At 38.5% G+C, this 27,144-nt stretch overlaps 1 protein-coding gene and 1 long non-coding RNA gene across 5 annotated transcripts in view; one reads left to right on the top strand and one right to left on the bottom strand.

Annotated features, from left to right (window-relative positions):
* Positions 1 to 27,144, bottom strand: part of LOC148657602 (tensin-3) — an 83,318-nt gene extending 56,174 nt beyond the window's left edge. The window contains exons 1-12 of one of the 3 annotated variants that reach the window (XM_088644064.1): positions 27,121 to 27,144; positions 15,197 to 15,375; positions 13,728 to 13,778; positions 12,625 to 12,747; positions 11,953 to 12,017; positions 10,682 to 10,765; positions 9,237 to 9,349; positions 8,195 to 8,255; positions 8,019 to 8,094; positions 7,604 to 7,733; positions 7,135 to 7,200; positions 5,331 to 5,435 (exon numbers count right to left, since the gene is read on the bottom strand). In XM_088644064.1, the coding sequence (XP_088500190.1) occupies positions 5,331 to 5,435; positions 7,135 to 7,200; positions 7,604 to 7,733; positions 8,019 to 8,094; positions 8,195 to 8,255; positions 9,237 to 9,349; positions 10,682 to 10,765; positions 11,953 to 12,017; positions 12,625 to 12,747; positions 13,728 to 13,778; positions 15,197 to 15,346 (1,024 nt within the window). In that variant the 5' untranslated portion in view covers positions 15,347 to 15,375; positions 27,121 to 27,144. Of the gene's footprint in view, positions 1 to 5,330; positions 5,436 to 7,134; positions 7,201 to 7,603; positions 7,734 to 8,018; positions 8,095 to 8,194; positions 8,256 to 9,236; positions 9,350 to 10,681; positions 10,766 to 11,952; positions 12,018 to 12,624; positions 12,748 to 13,727; positions 13,779 to 15,196; positions 15,376 to 23,070; positions 23,337 to 27,120 lie in introns of those variants that run through there. The other 2 variants (XM_088644063.1, XM_088644065.1) reach the window with 2 other exon arrangements.
* Positions 287 to 11,159, top strand: LOC148657603 (uncharacterized). 2 transcript variants are annotated; one of them, XR_015941012.1, is made up of 5 exons: positions 287 to 708; positions 10,474 to 10,558; positions 10,663 to 10,780; positions 10,875 to 10,955; positions 11,049 to 11,159. It is a non-coding gene; the product is annotated as an uncharacterized LOC148657603 (long non-coding RNA). The 2 variants fall into 2 exon arrangements; XR_015941011.1 differs by having other exon boundaries at positions 10,658 to 10,780.

Below are 27,144 nucleotides of genomic sequence, written 5' to 3'. Positions count from 1 at the left end.
AAAGCTATCCATAATGTCACTGTTCAAAGTCCACATTCCAAATATACATAAGCAAACAACAGCATAGCTAACATACCTAAGTCAGTCTCCCATTAAATGCCTGTCTTTTAGGGAAGCAAAGCATTGAAATCCAAATACCAGGCATGCATGATAAAAGCAGCGCAGCCTGGCAGCCCCCTCTACTTTACTGCCCCCTATTCATTCACTACTTGTTGAAACACAGTTGGTTCAGAGCAGCTAGATAAACACATCCATGGAGCTGTCTGAGAGGAGGCTCCTCCATTCACTCGGACATCTCGAAACAGGAGAACAAGGTGACCCTTGCTGCGGCGCACGTCAGGAGCCCTGGATTGTTCCCTTTGCTCAGGCAGTTCTGGGCAGGCAGGGAACTTGCATTCCTCCCCACAAGGTGACAATATTTCTCCAGGGTTCTCTCTCCTGCTCTCCTTCACCACCAAACCTCCCCCGCCCCCCCTTCTCCACCATTCCCTCCACCCCTAGCGGGCTCCCCTTCCCTTCAGAACACTCCTTACCTCTTAATTAACTGCAGGTAACCACGATCTGCCCCCCCCCCCCCCAAATGTCCACATAGCCAAGCGCTTGGAAAATCAGCCGAAGAAGAAAAGAGTGTGGCTCGCAGACGCCAAGCCAAGCCAGCACACAACATCACGGAAGGCTCCCCCGTTTTAGCCGCTCTGCACTGGGGAGGTAAGTGTTTGTGCAGCGTACACAGGAGACCTTCAATTGGCCAGATATGAGAAGGAGAATGTAAACACGAAGGCGGGCCCGTAGAAAGAGTAGGCAGTAGGGTTTAGCTGTAATCCGAACTCCCGGAGCCAAGGGAGACGTATAGGAAGAGAGAGAGAGGGAACTTAAAACAAAACCATCTGAGAGCTGAACACAACATTCCTGTACCCTGAAAAACCGTGCTTTAATTAGAACGGTCTTCCTTCTTGGCTATTTTTTTCCACTCTTTGTGAATCGGGGCCAGATAATTTCTCAACAGTAGGTAATCACAAAATTATATGGCAACGCTAAAATATTTCGCACTGGCATAAAACCAGATGTGCGCAGAAAACCTCAATTGCTGGGCTCACAGATTGTTTCAGCATTGGCATGAATCAAGTTTGGAAAGAGTGAACCTGCACAGACCACTGTGCTTCAACAGCAATCTTTTTTTTCCAGTTTTTACTGCTTCTGAAGATAATAGGCACATACTTATCAATGACTAACAAGACAATAAAACCTGTGAAAAAATGTTGATAGTCGGTTTTCCAACATATTTACCTATGTTAGGAATTTAACAACTTAAAATTCTCCAGCATGTACATTGTAATTACACCTTTATTTTTTAAAAATCCATGAGTCATTACTTTCAAGAATTGTTTTTAATTTTGAACTAGACAGTTCTTTAACATCATCGTATCTTTTTAATGTTATGCGGTATATATTTTAGACCTAAAGCTAGGAACTTGTAATTGAAATGCTGGAGTTTTAATTTAGCCTAACTAATTACAGTTTTCACTATAATCAGCAACTACTGTAACACTAAAACTCTTAGTTCTATATCCCCAGTGGTAACAGGCACACATTACAAAAGAACTTTGATTTCCTGGGCTCGCTCTGAAAGTCGTCCTTGAGAAACAACAATGAATAGGGCAAGGTGGTGCTGTTGTGCATTTTACTGTACTCTTAGTCATTCTGTCTTATCTCAGCAATATCTGTAAAGATAATCACACCCTTTATTTATTTTAAATTGGAGGGCAGCATAGCGTAGGGGGTATACCTTTTTATAAAATTTTGATTTATCTGAAAACTGAATGACTTTCTAAAAAAAAATGCATGTTTAGCTTCTATTTTACTGATGAAAATACCCAGGTGCGAAAGCACAGTTTCATGTGAACTACACATTGCTTTTATTTTATTGCTTGTAACAATCTCCAAGAATGTTTTCATGTTGCTTGTGATCTTTTATTATTTTGATGAAAAGAAACAGCAACTTCTTTCAACAATTAAACAGAGCTGGACCCAGGGAATATCAAGTCATGTCTTTTTTTCTAAAAATAAAAATGAATTTGAGAGGGTGACATAATGAAGTGGTTCAGCCTTCGGACTCATAACAGGTGGACTGCAGGTTCTAGCCCCTGCTGCTGTTCAACCTTGTGAGGTGTTTCATCACAGTACACTCGTACTGCATGTAGCTTTGTACTGTATATTCAGGAATATAAAACCCTGTCATTCAAGACACAGCCTTACTGCACTGACGAATTCCAGTCAGGGTGAGCATCGTCTGTAGTTTTTCATTGTCTTAACTGACAATCCATGAGGTTATTAAAATTTTGAAAAAAATAACTTCTGTACATTTTAAGTGGGTAGCTGCGTCAGCATTTGTAGGCAACAAAGGAACAAGTAAAGGTTTATTCCATGCTGAAAAGAGAAGAAAGAAAGGTTTGTGGTTAGCTTACACCCGAAGAAAGCTCCACAGCTGAAACCTTGTGTTATGTACATTTTGATATGTATTTTGTCATGCAAGTTGTGGGTGTGGGCATGTATTACTATCAGTGTGGACTGATATGATAAAGAACAGTAAATAAAAACAAAACTAAAGTCAATTGGTAGTCCACTGATGTATAGAAATACAAATTTCCGTGTAAAAAAATTGGTACTATGACTTTAAGGTTCCTGGGTGGACATAGTTGACCCTTAATCTCATACAGCCCAGTAAAAGACAGTACTCTGCAATATCGCAGAGAACTGGAGTTTGATGACTGGCACAGTAATATTATATAGTCTGTTGCTGTAGATGAGTTGTTACACAGTATTCACAACCAACCTGCAATATGCGGAATGGATTTTCATTGACCTACTTCTGAAGTGGAAAAGGTAGCCTCTAGTATTTGATAACTGATATTTCTGTGTATTCCCAGCATTCACTTTACATATATGCATGTGTAAACTTTAGCACAGCCCTAATATGAGTAAATTATGTGCAAGCGTTTGTTCCACAACAGTGCTTTGAGCCTCTTCTTGTGGTACAGTGATTTACTGCACTTGTACAACACGTCTCTCTTTAAAGAAGCGATGATGGGTGATGAGGCTGCAGCCTAGGAAGCAGTGTGGATCGCTCTGGACTCAGAGGACATACCTTGGACCAGAGGACTGTGGTTCTAAATCCTAGCTGGAATGCTACTGTTGCAGACTGGAGAAAAAGTAACACTTTTTTATAGTGCATATCAGCCAGCAAATCTGACTTCACTCAGACTGTCCTGCTGTATCAACACGTCTCCGCTGTTTTAAAAATTCGATTTGTTTTTTAAATGAACCAGAAGTGGACACAAGCAAAATGACCCTAAATCCAGACTGTGGAATTTATATCTATTTTATTTTAACTAATGTATCCATCATGAAATCGCTCTCTAAAAACTGATTTTGTGGATAACAATCCATTGGATTATACCATATGAATGAAAATGGTGAGGGTGCAAGTCTACAAAATGGGATAATCGCTCATTTAAACAGAAGTGGAAAATCTGTAACTAAACCTTTTCTGTGTTTACACTGTCTTTTGAGATTTTTGCCATTATGTTTCACTGGATTATATTTGCTCCTTTACCACATGATCAGTATATCAAGGACAATAAGTAGAATACTTAAAATCACAATAGGCAGAATTCTTTTATTTGACTTGGCAACATCCACTCACACAGAATTGAATGATATGCACTAAAAAACAAGTTCTTGGCTGATTACCAAGTGCTGAATTCCACTGTCATTTAATTAAACCTTCACTCTCAGGTGTAATGTTTGCTGAGAAAATTTGCTTTGGAATTATACTACTGGAGTGTTTGAGGTTTGTGGAAGGAATGTCCCCTAAGTAAAGAACAGTGTTTTTCATTGTGTTTTTTTCATGCTTTTTTAAAGCAGCTGGAGAGATTACATTTCCAAAACAACACACAACACTACAACTCCTCTATCAGTTAAAGTAATAGAATTCTTTTTTTTTTGCAGTATCTCTTATGTTCTTTTTCATTCTGTATCTTGTTGAGTATAAATAAACAATCTCACGGGAAAAAAGACAGCTGGCAGAAAAGCATAAGAATAACCCACAGTTGGGTTAGACTCATTGTTCAGAGGCCTCAATTCCAAATGCGACGAGCACCCACAAACTAGCACAAACAAGTTAAAAGAGGAACACCCACTGTTAAAAAATCAACAGCGCTCAGAAAGAATATTTGCATCTGTGGCAGATCTTGTTTTTTAACATAACAGGTGCTGGGAAATGCTATTTTTAAGGTCTATTTTTAAGTTTCCTGAATTTTTATGGATCAGCAATTTGAGATTATTTTTTTATGAAAGAGCTTTTAGAAAATAAACATTTTTTGCCTGACATAATCCATGTTCTTGTATACTAATACAGCAGCTATAAATGATAAAGAAATGTGTTATAAAAAATAGTAAATAAATAATTCACATTGATCCCATATATACTTAAGAGAGATGTGAACATATTTACTGAACACAACCAAATGGCTTTAACTCTATCATACCTCAATTTTAATGATTTACACCCTACTGAAAGCCAGGAGAATATGCTGAATGTCTTGTCTGGAACATTATTCAAATACAATTATTATTATAAATAACACAATCACTACTGAAGTATTGTAAAACTTCTTTTATGCCGTTTACTGGTTTGGAATCTCCTTTTCCTTCCTCTCACTTACGATCGGGCTCTGAGAAAGACCATCACATGCATGTTGTGAGTAATAATAATTTAATAATTGCTTACACTTATATAGCGCTTTTCTGGACACTCCACTCAAAGCACTTTACAGGTAATGGGGTCTCCCCTCCACCACCACCAATGTGCAGCCCCACCTTCTTCGTACTTCTTCGTCAAACTCACACAAGGTGACTCAAGGCCCAGCTAACCACCAAAGCAGGCAATCTTAGCCAGGCAATCTTAAACTCAGAACTGTTTTCCATGTAACACATTTGACAAATACTACTTCTATTGTGAACATGCCACAAGTCAAAGTCAACTGGGCAGACTGGTGGCACTGTGGCTAAGAATCTGTGCCTCTGGCTGGTTCAAATCCCACAGCCGGCAGGGGAATCCTACTCCGTTGGGCCCCTCAGCAAGGCCCTTAACCCCTAGCTGCTCCAGGGGTGCCGTATAAATGGCTGACCCTGCGCTCTGACCCCCAGCTTCTCTCCCTGTCTGTGTGTCTCATGGGTTGATGCGAAAAAGACAAATTCCTAGTGCAAGAAAACGGCACATTCTTCCTTCTTCCGCATGCTGAGAAAGAAGCCAGAAAAAGCAACTGTACCTTCACTCTCCGGGCTCATGTGTTCAAGCGAGTCCCAGCGGAACAGCGGGTCTGCGGTGTTGTAGTCCACAGTCACGCCGGGGCCGTTCTGCCATAGCTCAGAGCCTGGAACAGGCAGGCACACTCACTGACTCCACACGTGATGTCACCCCACAAGGACACTGGGCTGAAGCCAGGACAACTCTATGCATCCTCAATTAAGAACTCCGTGGCACCTCTAAAGATATAGTTCTACAGACATCTTCACATTTCCTGAGTCTCCTTTTGTTGTTTGCTTCATGGGTAAACTGTCACGATTTTATGAATTTCTCATTCATATTTTTAATGTTAATCCAATGAAACAACTGAACATTTTAAGGTAGCTGTATGACATATAAAGATTCTTAAGATACTTCCCTTCTACTATATCATTTTTTTTATTTTACATTACTTTTATTTATTTTTTATTCTTAAGATACTTCCCCTCTACCATATAATTTTTTATTTTTATTTTACTTAAGGCCCCTTTGCCATGTAACATGAGTTCAGCTGCTTTGTGGATAATTAGAAATGTTCATCTTGTCACAATAATTCTGGTCGCCATATCTTGGCGTCTCTTTCTTAAATACTTACTGTTGCCACATTCCCTTCAGCTCCACTTAGAAAAATGACAGAAAGCTAGCTATCCTTTAACTTTTTTTCTGCAACTCCAGCTTCTTTTTTATTATCATGCCCCATTCCCATTTTCTTTTGTATTATCCATTTTCCTTGTTCTTTAGTGCTGATTTTTTCAAAATGATTTATTATAAAATACAATGTATAGGAACATGATGCCTAAAACCTCAGTTCAACTCTGAGGCTAACACAATTAAAAAACTTTTAATTATTCTATTCCTGTTTCCAAACGCACCCCTTGAGCTGTATTTACCCTCTAACAGTGTGGTGGAAAGATTCACGGCGATACTTTAAAGCAGTGCATCACAACCCTGGACCTGCTAACACCTATCTCTCCTACCAAGTACAAAATCACAGGCTAACTTACTTCCATTTTATATTCTACAGATCTTTTTTTTTTAATGTTCTTTTCACTTTTAAAAAGCTGAATGAGGTTTGTAATTGCTATGAGCCCAGTGCTGTAAAAAGCGAGTTCCAGGACCGCACTAAACTGGACTAAAGCAGAAGGAAAAACACACTGACTCACTGTGGGAGTGTCAGATACAGTACAATTCCAACCTCTGTCTGTTCATCAGCAATTGATCACCTATTAAAAGCGGTTTAATCAGAAATAAGTGAGTACACTTAGGACTTAGGCATATGGAGAGGAATCTGCATGAAGTTATTACCTCTCTCCTGAAACTGCCTGCACTGTTGATTGATACCATGAGGGTGCCTGTGTTAGGACAGGCGCTCAAATCTGACATCTTCATTCCAAAGTGGTGAGACTGTGATGTGTCTACATTTCCTTCTCTTCCTCAGAATTTTTTTTTCAGACCATAGCTTTCCCTCTCAGTTGCTGCTGGAAGATACAGCTTCAGGGCTCTGTCAGCATTCTCCGCTTGATTTATCTTTTTAAGGCAATGCATCACCACTGCAAAACTGGCACAAAAACTATTGTAGTTTGACTCAAACAAATGTTCGACATCCCTTGCTCTGGTATGAAAACACCTTTTGAAGTCATTCATTATTCTATTCACCTACAACTTGCCCAGTGACTAACAGACTGAGCAACTGGTGGAATTTTGCATGACTGAAATAACACAATAGGGGTAAACACAAGAGCTGCCCAAAGGATCTTCCACGACAAAATAAACTAAGTGAGTAGTACCTTGAACCTTCTCCGGACTTCCCGAAAACATCAGTTCAATCTTCCCATAATCTGGGAATCTGTCATCTAGAAAGTCAAAAGAGGTTATTTGATGGTGGTACCGGTAAAACATACGATGAACAGGCTGCCGGGGGGTAAGTGTTAAAAAATGAGTCCTGTAAGAGTTCAACTGTGTTTAAACAGACAAGGCAAAGTACAGACTATTTAATATACATACTGATTAACAAAAATCTTCTGTCGCTTATGTCACTGTCAGGTTTATCGGACCACATGACCCTCATACACATGGTTAGAAGCTCTCTATTTAAAAAAAAAAAGTCTGTAAGCTTTAAAAGAAAAATCCAAATTTAGAAAACTATCCATCTTTACCAGCATTTTAATGCATGAAACTAGTTTGTTGCTTAGGTTTTCTTCACAGAACAGGACAGCGCTTTCCGGCCCCTTGACTCTCTCTGTCTTTGTCGCCTACCTTCACAGGCGACTTCCAGGTCCTCCTTGTCAAACACTAGTCTGTGCCCATGAACAGCGCCCGTGTGAAACTGAAGGCGAAAAACAACCTCTCTTGCCGCGCAGTGCAACCTCTTGTGATAACATTTAATCTGTAACACAGCGGGAGAAATTACTTGGTAAAGTCATATAAGTTCGTGAGCAATATTTTATGACCTCGTCCTACACCTCCTGAAACTTATGAAGATGATTTGATCTGGACACATGTACGATATCAACCAAAGGGCAATCGCCAAAGCTGAATATGTACTATTATGTAAGCAATCAGTAAATCAATGCTTTGTAGGGCAAAAGCATCTTAGATACAGGTTAGTTAGCTCCACAGTTAGTTATTTTAAGAAACATATTAGCATTCTTCCAGTGATTTAGGAACTTACCATTACATCACCTTTCAGTAGCTGAGCAGGTTCCAGGGCAATACAGATCCTGCTTCTATAACCTGCTCCCACACGACTGGACAGAAATAACATGAAACAGTATTTAGATTTAAAAAAACAGAGACATTAAAAATAAAGATAAATCAATCATATTTATAATAAAATAAAAGGCTTACTAAATTCCTGAGGTGTACACTGATTCCATTCCCTGGTAGACTTTCAAAAACGGGTGACAGACTGTAAAATAAGGACAGTATCCTTTTAACTAGAAAAATGTGCTTCGGATTAAATTTTTTTTTACAAAAGTAATGTTTATATAGATACCAGCAAGCAAAAAAATCATCTTTGTATCAGCAGTGTAAATTGTATAATTCTGAATGGGGAAAAAAATAATTCACACACTTTGAGTGCTCTTAATTAGGCTACCAAACACTGGAAGCCTGCAGTAATTACAAGGATTTCTCTTTCCTCACACTTTTCAAGCTTTTCATATTCAGAGACCAGGCAGCATGGCACTTTTATTCTCATGAGGTGTACTGAGACAGACCAGCAATTCAGTCTTAATAAAAATGATTAAATCTTTCCAAGCCATTTTATGAATAGCGGCTCCCCTTCTGAATTCAAACGAGGTAGATTTTACTTTCATGTGTTTGTGAATTGTGTTATTTAATAATTAAATGTCAAAATGATTCTTGTATTATACAATGCTACTCACTCTATGCGTTGAACTGTTCTGACTCTTTCATTAACGTATCCACAGTCCCTTCTGAACATGTAGCACGAATGTGAATTTCTTAGTAAATTTTGCCAGGCAAGTGGTTAATAATCAAGAAAGAAAATACTCCTGAACAAATAAGGATCCGGGATAAATCAAAACGTAGTTACAAATGCAAACTCCAAAATCAATGCCCAATGGCATACTAGTATTGGGTTAAAACAAGCAGCAGACCGTTACATCAAGCAGCATGTTTGAAAATTGCAGGTCCAGGACTTGGATGAGGCCAGTCAAGAGGAAATGTCCTATCCCAGTAAATAATATCCACTCCATCCAACAGGAGCAAATAAAGCACTGGCTTCCATTTGATCCCAGGAGCAGCAACTTTGTGACCATATGACTCATCTCTAATCAGTAAATCGCTCTCTCACCCACTGCCTGATGGTCTTCCCACCAATACCTGTACGGTTTTGAGTTGGATCATGCTTATAAGAAGCCTTTACCTCCACCAGTGTCAAAACTGGGTACTCCATGAAGAATGACAAAATGCAGAAAGAGGGGTGAAGTGTTCATTTTGATGGACCCAGTCAGAAGACTGTTCAGGAACCACACATACCTGCAATGAAAGTGAAGGTAAAGTGGACTTCCTGGCACCCAAAGAGTAAACTCCTTCCTTTTTCATTGCATACAAGTAGATTGCAGCCTATAGAAATCGAAGAAGTAAAAGTCCTTGTGCACTTTGTCCATATATAAGTTAAGCTGTGTTTTTCTTTCCTGTCACTACTGGAAACCGAGGGGCACACTACTTTTTGCTCTTGTTTTCTTGAGGAGAAAAGAAACTGGCAGCAGATTAAATCACGGGTTCCTTCTAAACCCTTTACAATTTTGAGGTCACGACTCCTAATTTATTAGAAAGGAAGTAATTGAACGGGATACAGAGAAACCTATTAAAATAAAAGATCAAAGCTACAAAAAGATAACTGTTCCATCTCTAAATTATAGAGCTCTAAATATATGAACTAGGGAAAGACAGCAGATGTGGCAGCATCATTTAAATCAGGAAAAACAAGCTTTTCTTTAAAGCAGAACTTAGCCAGACAGACGAAAGTGCTTTAAAATGCAGATGTTCAACTCGGAGGTCCTCCTTTAGCTCAACAGAAGTGCCTGACAAGTTTGTTACTGTACCTGGACGGTGTTGTCTTTTTGAAAACGGTAGTCTAATAGAAGGGGATTAGAATGAGTCGCTGCGTAACTGTCCAGGCTATGAAGGATCAAGCAGTAGTTAATCTGATGCTGAAGGCTTCAAAGCTGGAAGGCTCGGTTTTCTAGTCTCTTTCCTTTTACTTCTCATAATTAACACTTACGTGTTCCTTTGTCTAACATAAAGGCAGAAACCCTAATGCTCTGAACTGTTTGGGACTGAGCATCTGGGTCAAGTGGGATAAACATCTCTCTGCACCCATTGGACGTTAAAGAATACACAGGGGGGACACCAGTGATACGCATTGAGGCGTATCTCAGATCAGGAAAGATCTTAGATGAGAAGATGTCATAACTAGTACAATTTCTGTCCCCCTGACATTGTTTCGTGTGGTGAATTTGTTTGAGGCTAAAGAAGGCAATCTACCGCATTTTAAATTCAGCACTCTTTTCATTTTTCATGAAATTTATATGCGGACATTTGCCTTCTTGATGTTCTGATGTTCTGAATTTGATCGGTTGCCACATTTTCTCCTTCAGGAAAAACAAATGTTCTTTTCAGATTGACTGCGAGAAACGGCATGGATTTACCCATACACTTCAGGGGAAGGGACATTTAAGTAAGGTAGCTTTCATAATCATTTAAAAAATTATCTCATTTCCGGACGTGTGTAATCTAAATCTGCATCATGGAGTGTTATAAAACTAATATTCCCTCTCTCAGCAAAGCGTGAAAAACGTGACTTACCGTTTCTGAGACGGCGTCATTATGGCGGACACCTTATCATCATAAAACTTCTTCATTGCAAAGCGATCCAACGCTTGGTCAGCACTGGAAAAGAAATCGGTATGTATGTATCGGTGACATTTCAAACCCATGGCAGCAGGCTTAGGGTGACATGCCCGAAAATGCACAAACAAGAACAATTTTCTTTTTTCAGTTTTGCAAGGGCCATGAAAACTGGGACTGCAGTAGCCCCTATCTACAGATGCAGCATTACTTTGACCTGGTTAGATTTCAGGTAGGTTTCATAATGGCAACTTAGTATGATTTAGAAAGCAAAAGTGCTAAAGTGCTTTATGTGCAGTCACAGCATGTTTTTTTTTCTCTACAGGTTTGCCCTAGCAACCCAAAGTGGTGTCTTTTCAGTTCAAAGTCTACTTCTCCACGTCTGTGGTATTGAAGACCATCTGTCAATAATAAACTTGATTACTCTTGCTTTCTCTTTAATGTATAGCTTGCTTATTTTTATCTTCTTAAGTAGTGTTAAAGTAGCTACAAACGGAAATTCATTTATTGAATGAAAAAAGTAGAGATACTGTATAAGTAAGTTACCAGTAAACTTTAACAGGATTGTTTTTCCACTTTATAAAACTTATCGGTTAAAGACATCTGTCCAGTAATGTACAGATGTGCTTACAGTAAATGTTTAAATGCATAAATCACAGATAAATCCGAAATAAAAGAATCTGCACAAAAGCAAAGTAACTTTATAATTGTACAAATGAAACCTGTCCTTTGGAGTTATTCACTGATCAAACTTAAATTTTCATTTATTCATTAGCATTTGTACATAAATTCTCACATCTGAAATATTGTGGCTATACCTGAAGAGGTAATATATCTCTCAAAAACCCTGTAAAATGAAGGTGTCTTGAGAGAATGAGGAAGAGATTTTTTTTTTATCAGATTAAACTATATTCCATTCTTTCAACTAATTTACCACCCTTAAACAAATTCATTCAGCAATATTTTAAATAACATAAAAAACAAATTTTATGAGCACACTTTAACATCCTGATGTACACCTGGGATGGAATTACATGCTGTTTTACAATTTTCAACATTGCTTTTAAGTAATTTGGAGTTTGGTAACATGCACTACCCATTAGCGTTCTTAAATATTATTTAAACGTGCCTATTTATACAAATCCACAAATATATATATATACATGTGCAAGTACACCATACAGTATATACAAATACACAAATAATAACATCGTTATCATCTATGTTACCTTGCTGATATGTTGGTGAAGTGTACATATGACGAAATGACAACTCCAATTCTGCTTTTGCCACCCTGGAGGAATAAGGTAACAAGTTCATCTTCATTTTATTTACTATCAAAAAGCTTTTAAGTTGAGAGATCGCTAGACAGGAGCAGAAACAATTTATTTTGTCTGCAGAGTAGACATTAATAGGTCTCCAGACTTCAGTGATCTCGACTTTGGTGTGTTTTCATGGACTGAATGCTTAAGTGCCTATTCCCCATTCTCAACAAGAAAAACTATGTATATTTTTTATATAGACAACCTTTGGTAAAAAAAATGAAAGGATTTAGTTTTTTTGCAAATATTTGCATCAAATTATTGAGCGTTATCTCTGAATTACCTCATTATTTTGCTTTATTGTCTCTTTACCTTATTACTAAAACATGACCCACTCATGGGTTTCATACAGCATCAATAGGGAACTGTTACTGTCTAAATGAACAAATGTTTTTATTAAGACCAGGCTGCCCACTAACCTAATGCTCAACATAGTCTGTGTCAAGAAATGACCATCAATGTGTTTTGCGGACATTCATGAGGATTACATCACCTGCACATACCACACTACTGAAGGCACACTTTTCTACAGTAAAAGTACCAGAATGATTCAGTTGGCAACCGAGAGTCCTGGCTTACTCTGCAGTGGATGACCACCACGTGCTGAGGGTCACTGTTGAGCCAGCTCTCCATGGCCTTGCAGATGGTGCAGATCTTCTCCAACGGAGGGGCATGAAGGTCAGGCCAGCCCGTATCCATGGTCTGGAAAAACAGCAGGTCTACCAGTTCATAAGGACCAGCGGAGCAGAGCTAATTTCTGCTCTGCCAAGCTCAACACATAGTATCCCACAGCTTAGATCTTTCAATCGGTCCTCTTTAGACACACACGGAGAAATAGAATCAAGCACGATTAAATCCAGATTTGTGCTCTACATCAGCTATTACTCAATTCAAAAACAATGCTTTTATCTGTGTGTGTTTTAATTGTATGGGACCAAAACTGTGAAGCAAACTGGCTGATCTGTGGTGGCATTTGATCTGAATAAAAGCTCATACAGGAGCAACACCATATGCCAAGAAGACCCCCAGAGATACTGCACATCCAATAAATGTCAGACTGATTTTGATTTTGAATTAGCTTCATGTTAGACACATTTGCAAAATTACTATCAAGTCTCAATACTTCAAGAATTAATTATTGTGTGAAGGAAGCAATTATTAAGGCCTAATTTACAAATCATCTAGTTACAATTTCATACTACTGCGACTAGTGAATATGTAGAATCACAAAAGTAAATTCCTTATTTTTTCCCTTGATTGTCACAAACTGTTTTTAGTCCTTGACCAGGGTACATGTACTGGCCTTGAACATTTTCATTTGGTTTAGCAAATTATAATCTTTATCTTCCAAGGCCAGAGAATCTGGAACTAGAAAATTACAATACAACAAACATTATATTTTTCGTAGCTTTAGCAAGTACTGATCCCAGAAATTCATGATTATATCAGACAAGCAGGCTACCATAAAAAAAGATAAATCTTGTAGGCAAATACATTTACAAACATAGGCTATTTACATAAGAATTTCACTACAGTGTAGGGGCAGATAAGTCTTTCTACAAACACGCACACACATATTAATATGTAGAATGTGAATAACCAGTACTATTGACCCACACCCTGCTAAGTCAAACAGAACCACAAGATCTACTTACTCATGTGCAATTCTAAGAAAAACATACCTTGGGGTTCATTTTGGTGAGTTCATATCTCTTTTCTGAGAGGTTTATAACCTGCATGAAAAAAGACATTCATAACTCAAAATGTATAATATATTATGATATCTGATTAGGACATTACATCAGATTGTTGTTTTTTGCTTTTTCAATTGCATATATTTACCACTGCCTCCTGATGCTGTTCCATAAGGATTATCTAATAATATAATCCTAGTTTAAAGGATCAATTGAGGCACAAAGAGAACACAAACGTTTATGATTCAAACCAAAAATTCATTAAGCACCTCATGTGGTTCTTGATATTGTAAATGGTGAACAGGCTGAGTCATTTTGTTTTTTGGTGCAAGAAAATACTAAGCTCAACTCATGTGATCAGGTGTTCACAGGGAAGGATGCTCAATGTTTGGTATTTTAAGTTAAAATTGGAAAAATGAGCAGGTTTAGAAGCTGTATAAACAGCAATTCAAAAATACATTTTAATTAACACTAAAAAAATGAAATAACCATGAACATGTCTTGGCACTGTCTATGACAGAACATGCCTAGAGAATAAGAGGCACAGTTTCAAAAAACATCAGACAAGTCCAGAGAAACCAGGAAAGCAACTCTTTGATGGACAAGTCACATCCCGGAAGGCACACCAACCCAAGACTGTCGCATCTATCTGTACCATCTTTTATAATCAATTTCTGAAGGCCACCACACACAGGAATGTCTGACCTGTGCAGCAGCATGCTTATACTGCAGCTCATGGATGATGGCTAATTGTGAACTACTGTACATCATTGTCTTCTGTGAGCCAAGGAGCATCTGAGACAGAGGCAGCAATGGCAGAGTGTTTTATTCAGCAAGGAATACTAGTGTGCCCTCAGTGGACCTGACAAAGGATGTGTGGATGGACATCTTGGTGAGTATTATGCTACCTGCTGGGCACGCCTCTCCCCAGTGGGGCAGAAGAAGTTCAAAGGAAATCAAGAGGAAATTCATGCTGCCTATAGATAGAAATGTTACTACTACTAAATGTTACAATGGAAGTGAACAACTCTTCGTGACATAACCTGCATGCAAAGCAAACACTTTGCCCTGTTGCGTCAAATCCAAAAACCTCAGAGGCCAAATTCCATTTACAGATCTCATCACAGGCAAGACTGAAATCGATGCAGCTTCTGATCTCAAAGAAAACTGTGGCACGCACAGAAATGCAATACAAAAATAATTCTTGGAATCGGATTCTGGCATTTCGAACTAGCTACTGTATTTGTCGATAAGGGCCAGCTGCTAGTGTGCTGGTACTGCTGCTGGTCTAAATTACAGGACAGTCTCGTTAGGTCTTGCTAACTGTTTTGCAATTCAACGTCCCCATCTGTCAACTTTATTCTGATAATTGTTGATCACATATAAAGTAATTGGGGGTCCAGATGTCAAATGACATTGAAACAGCATTCGTGAACAGGAAGGTAGGAGGTTCTTACTAAATAGTTGTCTGCATGTTTAGATTTGAGCATCCGAGTGACGTCCTGCAGGTTGGAGAGGTAGGTTTCCTCAGAGCAATCCCTGGGAAAGGATACGGCAATGATGCACTCTGTGATGTACGTCAGATCCAGTTCATAGCCTTCCTCCATCCTGGCCTTTGGAACCACTCTCCAGGACACTGAAATGACAGCACAGCATTATGTTGGTAACTTTAGTAGTTTTCATCTCCATTTCATCTGGTGTTGAATGGGGGGCTTCACTGCATCAAGCATTTTCAGCAATGCTCAGAACATTTCAGTAACAATTGAGCACTCAGAACAGTTTTCAACAGCACCCTCGTCCACGAGCTGAAAGATCATCAGGCAAAGAAATGAAGAGGACCACCACCACTGCCACTCATCAGCTGCGAACATGTCAGGAAGCCCAGCAATAAACACCGATTAGGTCCAGCTAAATTCAGAAACGCCTTAAAAAGAACAAAGAATCACGTAGGTGAACGCGACAAATAACAGATGGAAAGGCTTTAGGGAAAGGAGCAAGGAAGATCATCTATTCGAGAATGAGCATCAGTTGTTTTTATGAATTTCAAAAAATAATCACCATCATCAAATGTCATCACTATAAACTGATAAACAAGATTCAAACAAAAAGGTGCTTCTCTAGACATTGTTTTAGTGCTTTTTCTTTAAACAAAAATTATATATTTTGGGTCCTTCGACTGTAATGGGTAGAATCGTTGCTGTGAAAGATGTCCCTGACTATCTTTGTTTTGCAGGTCAATACGGAGCCGCACTCGGACTTGCCAGCTAGCCTTGTCTATAACCACTGCCCTTGTCTGACAGCGTCAGTAATGTATTTCATTACTGACTGATCCAATTACCGATGCCTGAGTGACACCGATGATGCGTACTGAAGTAATACAATTATTCCCAAGACCACTGTTGTACAGTATTTATCATCCAAACATCATTTATTCTAGTGTGTAGCAAAGAATTTTGTTTCAGACTGCAAATCAGCTGTTGTAATTTTCAACAGAAAATGAGTTCCTGTGGAAGATGCTATGGCAGTAGGCAGTTCTGTCTCACAGCTCTAGGTTCTTAGGTTGGACTTTGTCCCTCTGCACCTGTGTTTTCTGCGTGACCTTTTAAATTATTACATTGTTATTAATGTATTATTATTACACATTAGTTCAATTATTATTACAAATGAGTTCACTAAAATTGCATGTAGTTGAATATTCATGTATTTAAATTGATTTAGTTTCATACAGTAGCTTTCAACACAGGCCACTACCAAGTGGAATGAAGCAATTATTCATGAAATGCAGTAGAAAGGTCATCAGTACAGGAAACTAACATTTCTATTACCACATTTAACTTGTTTTGTGTTCTGGGGTATGAAGACTTACTTCTAAGTAAATATGACTAGCAGTGTCCCATTGAGACTAATACCCAGGGCTGAAGATGATTTAAACAGGGGTCTGTAACCCTGGTCCCAGAGAGCCTCGATCCAGTTTGTCTCACAGATCACCCCAGATCAGCTTGTTTTAAGATTGGGATGACTTGTACATTATTGATCAGTTTAGCCAATTCTTTCATCCCTGAGGGAATCAGAATTTCTCCATCTTTCTTGTCTTAAATAATCGCTAAATTACTTCAATCATTCACCTGATTACAGCTCAGGTGTTCCACGTCCTTAGATATCAATGATTTTATGGCTACCAATACAAACCGCTGGACAGGACTCTCCAGGAGCAGGGTTGGAGACTCCTGATGTAACCCTGTTCCCCAGCTCACCCAGTCTGAGGCTTAGTCATTTAGATATAATGCAATTAGAAGACTAAGGTTATGCTCCTTTTACAATTTCCACACTGTACAAGGGCACAGCAGCAGAAAAGATCATCTTGGTCAGATCAGCAGTGTTTCAATACACTGTTACAGGGATTTCTGAATGAAGCACCCAGTAAACCAAAGGGGAAAAACTCTTAAAGTTTTAAAATTCCTCTTAAAGGAATAAAGAAAAAAAGGATACATTTAAGAAAGGAATCAGTTGGATTTATTACACAATATATACATTTAAAAAGTGTTATATTACTACTTAAATAAAACAAAAGATGACCCAAAATTCCTGAATCCTTAATGCCCTTCAACTTTGACAAAAGTTGCTTTCTTGTTCAACATAAATAAAACTGATTTTAAATCTGACACACACACACAATTTTTTTTCCTTTGTTCCTCAAGAGTCTCTACCTAACAAAAAAAAGACAGTGAAAAACTAAAGAGTGATAATCTCTTTCAGAAAGAAAAAGTAGCACTAGTAAACGTGATTTACATTTAATTTGCATTCAGAAAAACAGCTATGAAATAAATATATATACTTACTGATGAATAGTATATACAGGTAACTGAAACAGCAGCCTTGCTCAATTCAGTGCAGGAATGCCTTACGTAATTTCTCGAGCTACGACAACCAGAGGCCTAAAATCTAAACTGGGTCCATTTCATCTAGCAGGAATTGTTCCATTTATAACAATGTTTAAAGTGACCAGCACAATTTCAGTTTTAATGTGTCCGAAAGAACCAGAGCAGTGTAATAGTCAAACTGCCAGATTACTGAAAACATCACGGCAAATAAGCCACCACCTTCGACTCAACCTGAGACCTTAGTTTTGCGCAGACTGCTCAAAACGTCACCAGGAGCTCCTTACTCCCAATAGGCCCTCTGCACTAAGTATTTTTTCTTTAAACAAATGAAGCCCCTTTCGGAGTATTTTACCAGACAGAACAACTACAGAGGTGCCTGAAATCCTGCTTTTCATGCAGACGACCAAGAAAACTAACTTCATATAGAGCAAACTGCGCGCGGACTTGTTTAAGCCTGCATTTTTTATTATCGTTTCTGCTGTTTTCTTATCCTTAAACTCTTGCCTCCCAAAGCCCTCAGTTAAGGGAAGGGGGTAGTTCCTCCTGAAGGCAAGAATGAGCGGTGTCTGGTAAACTGTTCAAAGCCCACACATAGCTCTATAATTCGAGTTGAAAAGGCAGAAAAAAAGAAACTCACAGAATCCATTCAACAAGCTGCAACAAGCCAGTTGGCAGATGCTGAAGATTAAAGCGTCTCAACTTCTAAATGAATCCCCTCCGGGAACATGTTTTTATATAAGCACTGTCAGCAGAGCTAAAATATGCATCAAAAATCATTCATTAAAATAATATTCCCAGGAGGCATCACACCCTTGCTGTGCATCTGGGTTACATAATGTCTCTGAATCTTCCTCCTAACGCAACAGGATCCAGAATGAAATACAATTTTAAAAAGTAATAAACTAAGCCAAAGTGAGTGGACACATGAGCACAAAACAACAGTTAAACTGCAACATCTGTAAGACAAAACAAATAGTTCAAAACGTTTTTTCAGACCATGAAATTGCAAATCGCAATTCCGTGCTGCATTTTGAATATAGAGTACTGTATACCTTCAGGATAAAATTAAGAATGATTGATACACTTCTATCATTTCCAAGTTTGGTGTATATGTAAGGGGTCGAGCCATTTATTATGATTAAACATCCAAAAAAAACAACAGAAAGGCCTGGCTTAAATGGCACACTATATATATATAATACTCCAATTGCCGGAGAGGACTGTAAAATACACATCCAAAGTAGAAGCGAATGTTACAGTTACTACCTTGGAAATGTCTGCTCCCTTCACACCCAGTGGGAGGTGCTTTTTAACTTGGATCAGACCCTCAGTGCTCATCACAGGAACGGTCCCAGGGAGGGAGGTGAGCATCAATGTGCACAGCAAAGGCAACGATAACAACGAGTAGTGCAGCAACCCGAGAGGCAGCTAGCAGGGGAAACAAGCGGAGCTATCGGCTAGTAGAGAATTGGGAAGCACTGGATGGTGCTTGAATTGACAGGAAGGTGCACAGAAGGGATGTCCAGTTTAACAATTAAAAGGCGAGATAATGGATTCTTAGTTTTAAAAAGAAGTACTTGAAAGTGGCACAGCGTGGCACGGATGAAATGTAACCCTATAAAAGTAAAAAGGCGACACACCAGCTGTGAGTGTGCTTTGAAGCTAAATATTTGTAGGATTAATGCTTCCTGGCTTTCAAAACTCCTTCAAGCAGTTTTCTGATAATTTATCCATTTTTTTTTCTAGCCCGCTAGAAAGGGGACACATCCCCTTCTTGGATCTGGGTAGGCTGGGTTCATTTTCACAAACACCCACGCTCAGCATCTTCCCATCTGACAGGAGTGCAGCTTCCTCTAACAACTGCATCCAAAACTGCTCTCCCCTTGGAAATGCCATGCGGGGACGCTGCCAGATCATTACCACAGGTGTATTATTTTTTTAATTCAAAAAATGCTATTCATCCAAATCATGAACAAAACCAAAGACCGGAGATGAACTTTTTTATTTTATGAAATGCTTAAACAAAAGTACAAAAGCCAATACTTCAGAGACTGTAATGTGACCTTAAAAATACAGGAAGATGGACAAAGCGACTTTGCACACGCAAAACTGCAAAAGGAACTTACGACATCTGGATTCGTGGAAAATTGTGTAAATCCAAGCAAAGATATATTTAGCAAGTTCAACACAGCAGAACATTCAAAAGTGTGTATGTATGCAATCTAGAGTTTTACAGGCCTTCTTCCTGTAAATCTAGTCTTTCACATGATTTAAACATGCATGCAAAGGCAGATGAAAACAGTATGTTTTCAAATTAAAAATGATGACCTATGGCCTCTAAGAAACATGTATCCACCTAAAGCTGTTTTACTCATTCAGAAAGACAATGTTTATATTGTTATTCAAGCGAAGCTTTTCTAGAGGAGAACCCTTTTTTAAAAAACATTGGAGAAAGCATAGCCTTATTAACTGGAGTGTTGTTTTCCTAGGTTTATTTTATCTGTTACTGTGTGCACATTTCACCTATGAATCATTAACAGAGCAGATGGCTCAAATGTGAAAATAAAGAACGGAGCTCAGATTCTTCTGCTGATGCGATGCATTATTTATTCTACGCATCAAAATCTGCCAATATACTGACCACCTTTAACTATAATAAGACACACAAATGAATCCTGAGAGTTGCCGGTGTACACTGTATGAACTACAAGTTCAAACCATTTAAAAAATCAAGGTACAGTACAGGTCTTTTACTGGAAATCATGCCAAATCTGAAGGAATAAATTTTGTGAAAACTACAGTTATGTTATCCTGTTCAGGAAACTTCAGGCTATATAAAACCATATCATTTATCTGAATTACCTACTTAGGGAAACCCTGATCCATTCAGTTCTCAAAGACTTGCCAGTGGGCAGTGGAGCAGCAGTTCAGAAGGTCTTCAATCATGAGTCATGTCAAGAGGTAACAGTGACTAATGAAGCACTGGGATACCCCAGATGCTGTAGTCCTGTAAGAAATTCTTGAGCCACGTGAACATGTGCTTCACACCGAAAGCATGTGGTAAGGGCTTGAAAGACCGATGCACACTTAAGTTCAGGACATCAGTGAGGTAGGCCGGTCCGTTAACACGTTCTCAAAAGGCAAGAAGAGATGTAGGATACAGCGCTTGTCACCACCACACCCTCCACCCCATCATCCTGGGCCTGGTAACTGAAGACGGAATCTGTAGGTTTGTCTTCATACAGTATCGGGGAGAAGGTATAATGTTTTGTCTCACAAGCCAGAAGTCTAGATGCTAGCTAGTACTTGCCATTCTTATAAGCCTTCCTCTGTCATTTTAGAGTCATTTTAAGCTTGACGCGTAACCATCCTGCGAATGGACAAAACCAAAATTTTGAAACTGACTTTTTGCTAAGCGAAGGCCCTGCAGGAACCTGAACGAGCAGCCGTTGAGACCTTCCGATCTCCGTCAGGGAAATCTTAACAGCGCAATAATGGAAATTCATGATTACTGATTCCATGATTTATGGAATATCTGGAAGAAACAGAAATGAGTTGAGTGATGAAACACTTAAGTCTTGTGAGTATATACTGTACAAACTATGCCTTTCTTTGCATCTGTTACATCTACATGCAACTTAAAAATAGTTATTAAGGGAACAGAAAATAATTAATGTGCTGTCAGTGTATTTTGAAGGAAGTGTCACATGTGGCAATTCCAGTGTCACTTTAATAAAGAATAACTGAATGGAAAGTTAAATAATTTGCTTTTTAGAAAGTGACCTTCTTTATTCCACCCAGGTTTGCGCGATATTTTCTCAAGTCAAAATTAACAGGAATATCGGATTATTAAAACATTTACTCATTAAGCAGTACAAAACACTAGGCTGAGCTCAGTTCATTTCAATGCATTCATTTAGTATACCAACGGACAACTGCTGGTTTCTCTGTCATCAACATTTACTGTTTCATGCCAATGATGTTTTTTTTATTGGTTTTACAAGTGGGTGCCAATCATAGATGGGAAACTACCGTTGTATAATTAATTATTGTATAAAATAAATGTTTCCACCCTTCAATTAAACCTAATAAACTGAAGAAAAAACTCTTATTCAAATACCCCTTATCAAGGTTGCTACACTCCACTGTTCAACAGAAACTGATTATCTCCACCATGAGCATGCGTAAACAGAAGTAAAACTGGGTGAGTCCCCCAACATCACCACATATAAGATGTGTGTCGTAATAGCTTTAAAATAACGTGACCAAACTGTTTATTTTCAGATGGGGTTTTATGCATTATGAAAGGAATGAAACACCCATTCTAACTGCCCACAAAAAGAACTGCAGAATAAAACTAAAAAGCAGAGGAAATTTGTTTTCCTCTTACAAAATACAGTTTAAAAACACACTGATGCAGATTTGTCACTGGTCTAACAACACTTCAGAAAAAAGCATGCATCCGCGTGCAAGTAAAATACAATTTAAAACATTTTCCCCAACGAGTCCAAAAAGAAACGGGAACCTAAACTGAAAGAGCTGCCAAACAAGCAATGCCTAATTATCAGCCTCTTTCCCAAAGGTTATAGAGGAATGCGTTCCAAAATGGATTAGGATTTTTTTCTCTTGCTTTCCTGCAAACTCCCAGTTTAATAGATTACACATGTCGACTGTGGCTGGTAGTCAGGAGCACATACAGATTTCTGTACCAGCCACCATGCTGTTCTTGCTGCTCCCTTTAATTCCACTAAGAGGTTAACGGGATGTCAGGTAGAGTTCTACCTCACTGTTCACACCTGTTTGCCTTGCTATCAGTGCTCGATTAATCACTTACTTTCCAGGACAAACAGTTTATTACCCCGGTTCCCTTATCACAACATAAAAAAGACCCTCAGGTAAAAGAGATAATCACAGGCTGTTACTGCAGAAAGGAAGAAAAAGTAAAAAAAAAACAGGGATGTAGGGTAATGGAACTTCTTACATGTCATTAACAATGGCTGTCTACAGCAAAGCCTCTAGGCTACAAAATACCAGCTGTAGCACTAGGTGCCAAACTGCCTCCTTGACTGATGCAGTTTTGTTTTCTTGTTTCTGAAACCAAACCAAAACTACAGCCGGGCACTAAAACACTCATGTAAAATACATCCAATCATACTTTAGAGTATAAACTCTTTTCCCAGCTTCTTTTGCAGGTTCATTATTTTTCTCTTCTGAGAGCCAAAGGAAATCAAGTGTGCATGAAGCACTTTTTGTGTTTCCATGAGCAGCTTAAATATTTCCACATCACCTCTTCAGAGCTCTTAATAAGATGAGCTTCACTGGGGACAGGGGGAGAGGGGTGGTGCTGAAACGGCAGGGGAAAACTACTTCATAACTCTGCTCCATTCGATACAAAACATGAAAGGGACGCACAGGCACACCACCGAACTAGAAGATAGAGCTCTGCTTACCTTTAACGGCGGATTCAATGTGCTTTTGATCCCTCAGGCATAACAGAGCAACAAAACAAGAAGCTGACAAGCAGAAACGCAGAAACTTGGGGAAAGCTCTAGATCATCTCTGTCCCAGTGTTCCCTCTTCTGAGATCGGAGTCGCTCACAAATTCAGTATGTACTTTGCCCCTCTGCTGCTACTTTGGAGGTTAGCTAAATGAAAACCCTACTGCAGCTCAGCCCCCAACACTTCCTTAGTGCTCGAGCTGCAGTTCCTGGCTGAAACAGTCCTCCCTCTGCGCTTGTTCCATGATCCCTCCCTCTGCTGAGAGCAGCCTCATTAACACTGAGAGATCAGGAGGGCTGGAAAACGAGAAGGCTCTACTGGCACATGCATGGAGGTGGTTTAAAAACTACATCACTAGATGTCCGTTAGGGAATCACATAAACAGCCACCAAAAATAAAAAACAAAATAATAAAATATGCTGATTTCTTTTGTGCAAAGGCTTAAAAAAGGAAAGGTAATAGTTTACAACACTGTGTACTAATGCAGTCAGAAAATTCGTTTTTGATTTTTAAAAAGCTTCAGAGAATCACGGTATTCAAGTTAATCACCTTTTCATCTTTAAAAATAGCAGGTGAACTTACTTCAGATCTTTAAACAGATAGGAACAGAATCAAGACCAGTAAGCACTTCAGAGGCACTTAACAGAGTGATCATCCAGGGCCAAGAGTAAAAATAACTTATACAACGACAAACAACAAAAAACAATGTTGCAAGACAATCTAACAGAGGTATCTGGTTCTATCATTTATGTTTCTTGAGCAATCAAAATACATTTTAATATAGAGTGAACATAATATAGAGATTTAACATAGAGTGAACGTCTTAATTATGGTGTTCCACTAATTTTGTATTTTGTAAATAAACTGATATATTTTGATTTCTATAATGAAAGAAAGAACAAAACTTTGAGTTAGGGTTGTTTAAGATCAAGTCCTTATTTGCAGTTTAATTTTCTTGTTTTGTTAGCACCACAGGCTGAAGTCTGAAAAGGAGTGGAAAAGTGTCAGAACTATTCCTTTTTCCACTTAAAACAGTGGGTCTCTTCAAAACCCAACATCTATATTCTTTTTATCTATTTTAAGGTTTTAATTGGGCTTGGTATAGTTACCGTAAAATGCAGACTTTTGGATGTTTTATTTGATTGGTATCTTTTAGCACAGATAAATAACAGTAAAAGTCTTTTTTTTTTCATATTGGGTAGTAGATAGCACCCCAGGTCTGGAAGTGAATCCAGGAACCCAGTGACCACTGCAACACCACGTGGCCAGCAATCCACAGAAAGATTATAAATCAGCCCTGACCTGATGACCTCCTTAGTGAGGACACGCTTTTTTTCTCCTCTGCCAGCAATCCTACTGCTCTATACTCACAAGTATAACAGCAGTAGTAATTATGAGTAAGGTACTCTAAGGTTTGGCAACTCCATGTGGAAGCCCATCCCAGCTTCAACCAAGCTTGTCTTTTTATCTTTTTACCACATTCATACCAATCTTTCACACCTTGTCCACAACAGTTCAAAGTAAGCTATACATCAGTTTACGAACCAAATCTAAGTGACTGACTGGCCAGTGTTCCTCTTCATTAAAATAATTTGTTCCTCTCTACCTAACAATGATGCTGAAACGTTTTGTATTACAGTATGTGATACAGTCTATCAGCATAATGTAGTATGTTAAAAGTATTTTGTAGAAGAATGGTCAGTACAAGACCTGCGTTTCTAATGGAAAGATAAGAACAATGCAAAATGTCTTCCGAGTGCAAATAAATATCAAAATTACTTATTTGTATGGTAACAAATTACTTATTTGTATGGTAACAAATTACTTATTTGTATGGTAACCAAAAGATGCCTCAATCCCTTCAAATTATGCATGTTTCAAAAAATGTACTTTTCAATAAGTTTAAGGTCAATGGTATCTGACAAATTATTTTTAAATCAGAAAAAATTGTGATTCCCTTAAAGTAGCAAGTACAGTACCTCACTTTATGAGCTACTAGTGCTTTTTCCATAAACCAGGTCATTCTGCGGTTTCTTTAGTTGCACCATTGCCATCTTGTTGTCGCTGACTATTGCTGTGCTCCTCAGCCTCAATCATATTTTGTTGCTTTAATGATTTTTGCCCCAATACTTTTATACTTTTCTCAAAGGAAGAATTTAAATTTGAGGTATTTCTCAATCCACAACTGGAAAGGATAAAAAAATATTTTCTCTGCGGTTTCTCTCATTTTGTTTGACCGCCCAAATATTTTGTGGTTGCACAGCTTGATGTTGAAGATCTGCTCTAGAAACTGACGAGATACACACCTGGCCAGCATGATGGCGATTGATTACATTGTTCTAATGCTGGGAGGCTGTACTAGAGAGGCGTGTGCGTTTTCATCTGAGAAATGACTGTGTGGCGGAACTACGGTGAACTATGAGGCTTTAGGAGTACCAGAAAGGAGGATCTGAATGATGCACTCTCAGATTCCCTTCCATCTCCCTCCTTTCTGAACCAAGTGTTCTCCCAGTGCTGCCTGTCTGGCGACAGTAACCTCGTGGTGACAGTGCCATCCCGCTAATTTCACCCATGAACACTCAGGCTGAGGCACAAGTCTCGGTTTGTTATATTATAATGTTTAGAAGATCACATAAGGCCAATTAGCCCATCTAGGCCCATCTGTTACTTAACTGATCTCAGCTGTTTCGTCAAGGAAGCCAGGCTATTGGCTTGAACAACATGGCTGGGCAGCTTGTTCCACACTCCCACAACCCTTTGGATAAAGAAATGCCTGATATTCTTCAATTTAAAATGCACTTCACCTTATTTACCACTTACACGTTTCTGGAACATGGTTCATTTTTTACAGTTTGTTTTGAAGAAATCAGCTGAATTGATTTTGTCACTGCAGGAGGTCTTTTTTGTCGGAGGATTGCAAATAACTTGTATGAGATCCCCTCATAGTCTTCTCTGTCCAAGACTAAAAAGGTTTAGTTCCTTCAGGCTTTCAGTGTAGGACGTTTGCTCAACCCTGAAATGTATCTGTTCCTCCAGACTCATTCCAGAGTCTGTACGTCATTCCATAATATGGTGCCAGAATTATACACAAAATTCTTAATGAGGCCTTTCTAGTGCATTAAACAATTTTAATATACCATCCCTTCATCTAAATTATATGCTTTTAAACTGTGCATCCTAACATTTTGTTTGCATTTTTAATTGCTCGTCTAGAACATGTAAACGATGTGTCAACATAAACACCCAAGTCTTTTTCATAAGCAACGCCTTCATCAGTTTCAGGTTTGTCGACCTTGAAGCGCCACCAGATATAAGAGGAATAAACATTATAAACTTTATGTAAGGATATAACCCATTCCTAAGTGATTTATAACAGCAGCTTTTGTTAGATAGTAACTGCCATTATTTCAATTACTAAATGTAAATGAGAATGCATTAGTTTACTTGTACAACTACACATGTAAACAGACAATATTAATCATAGCTTATTGGGTGTATGACATGTATAGAATTTGGGTTATAAACAAGGACGTATGACAGGGAAGCTAACAGAATGTCTCCAGTTAAAACTCCAATCTGCACTTGCTTCAGAAACCATTCTATCTCAGTTATCAAATTAATAATTCCCTAATATACTAAAGATCCTAAGGTTACATCCACAATAAAAGTATAACTATACATAACACGTATTGATGCATATTAGGGAGTGTCCGTTGTAAACAAACATCTTATTGCAGGCCTTAAACTTAAAATATTATACAAGCAAATCAAACTAAAAATGAAAACAGCCATCTTAAATGGGATAAGCGGCCTTTCAGGAGACTGTACGAGCTTTTTTATGCATTCGCGTCTGTTTTCGTGCTAAAATACACCGGCTGTAATCACGTTTACGTTATAAACCAATTCCCTTCATTTACTGAAATATTTAAAAACCTTTACCTACCTTTTGGACATTAGCTTATGCGCGTTGCATGCTAACAATAATAATTACTGACACGTACCTGAATGAAAAAAATAAACGCGTA

The sequence above is a fragment of the Lepisosteus platostomus genome, chromosome 8 (genome assembly GCF_059453375.1).
Source record: "Lepisosteus platostomus isolate fLepPlt1 chromosome 8, fLepPlt1.hap1, whole genome shotgun sequence".
NCBI lineage: Eukaryota > Metazoa > Chordata > Actinopteri > Semionotiformes > Lepisosteidae > Lepisosteus > Lepisosteus platostomus.
This window is presented reverse-complemented; position numbering and strand designations above follow the sequence as displayed.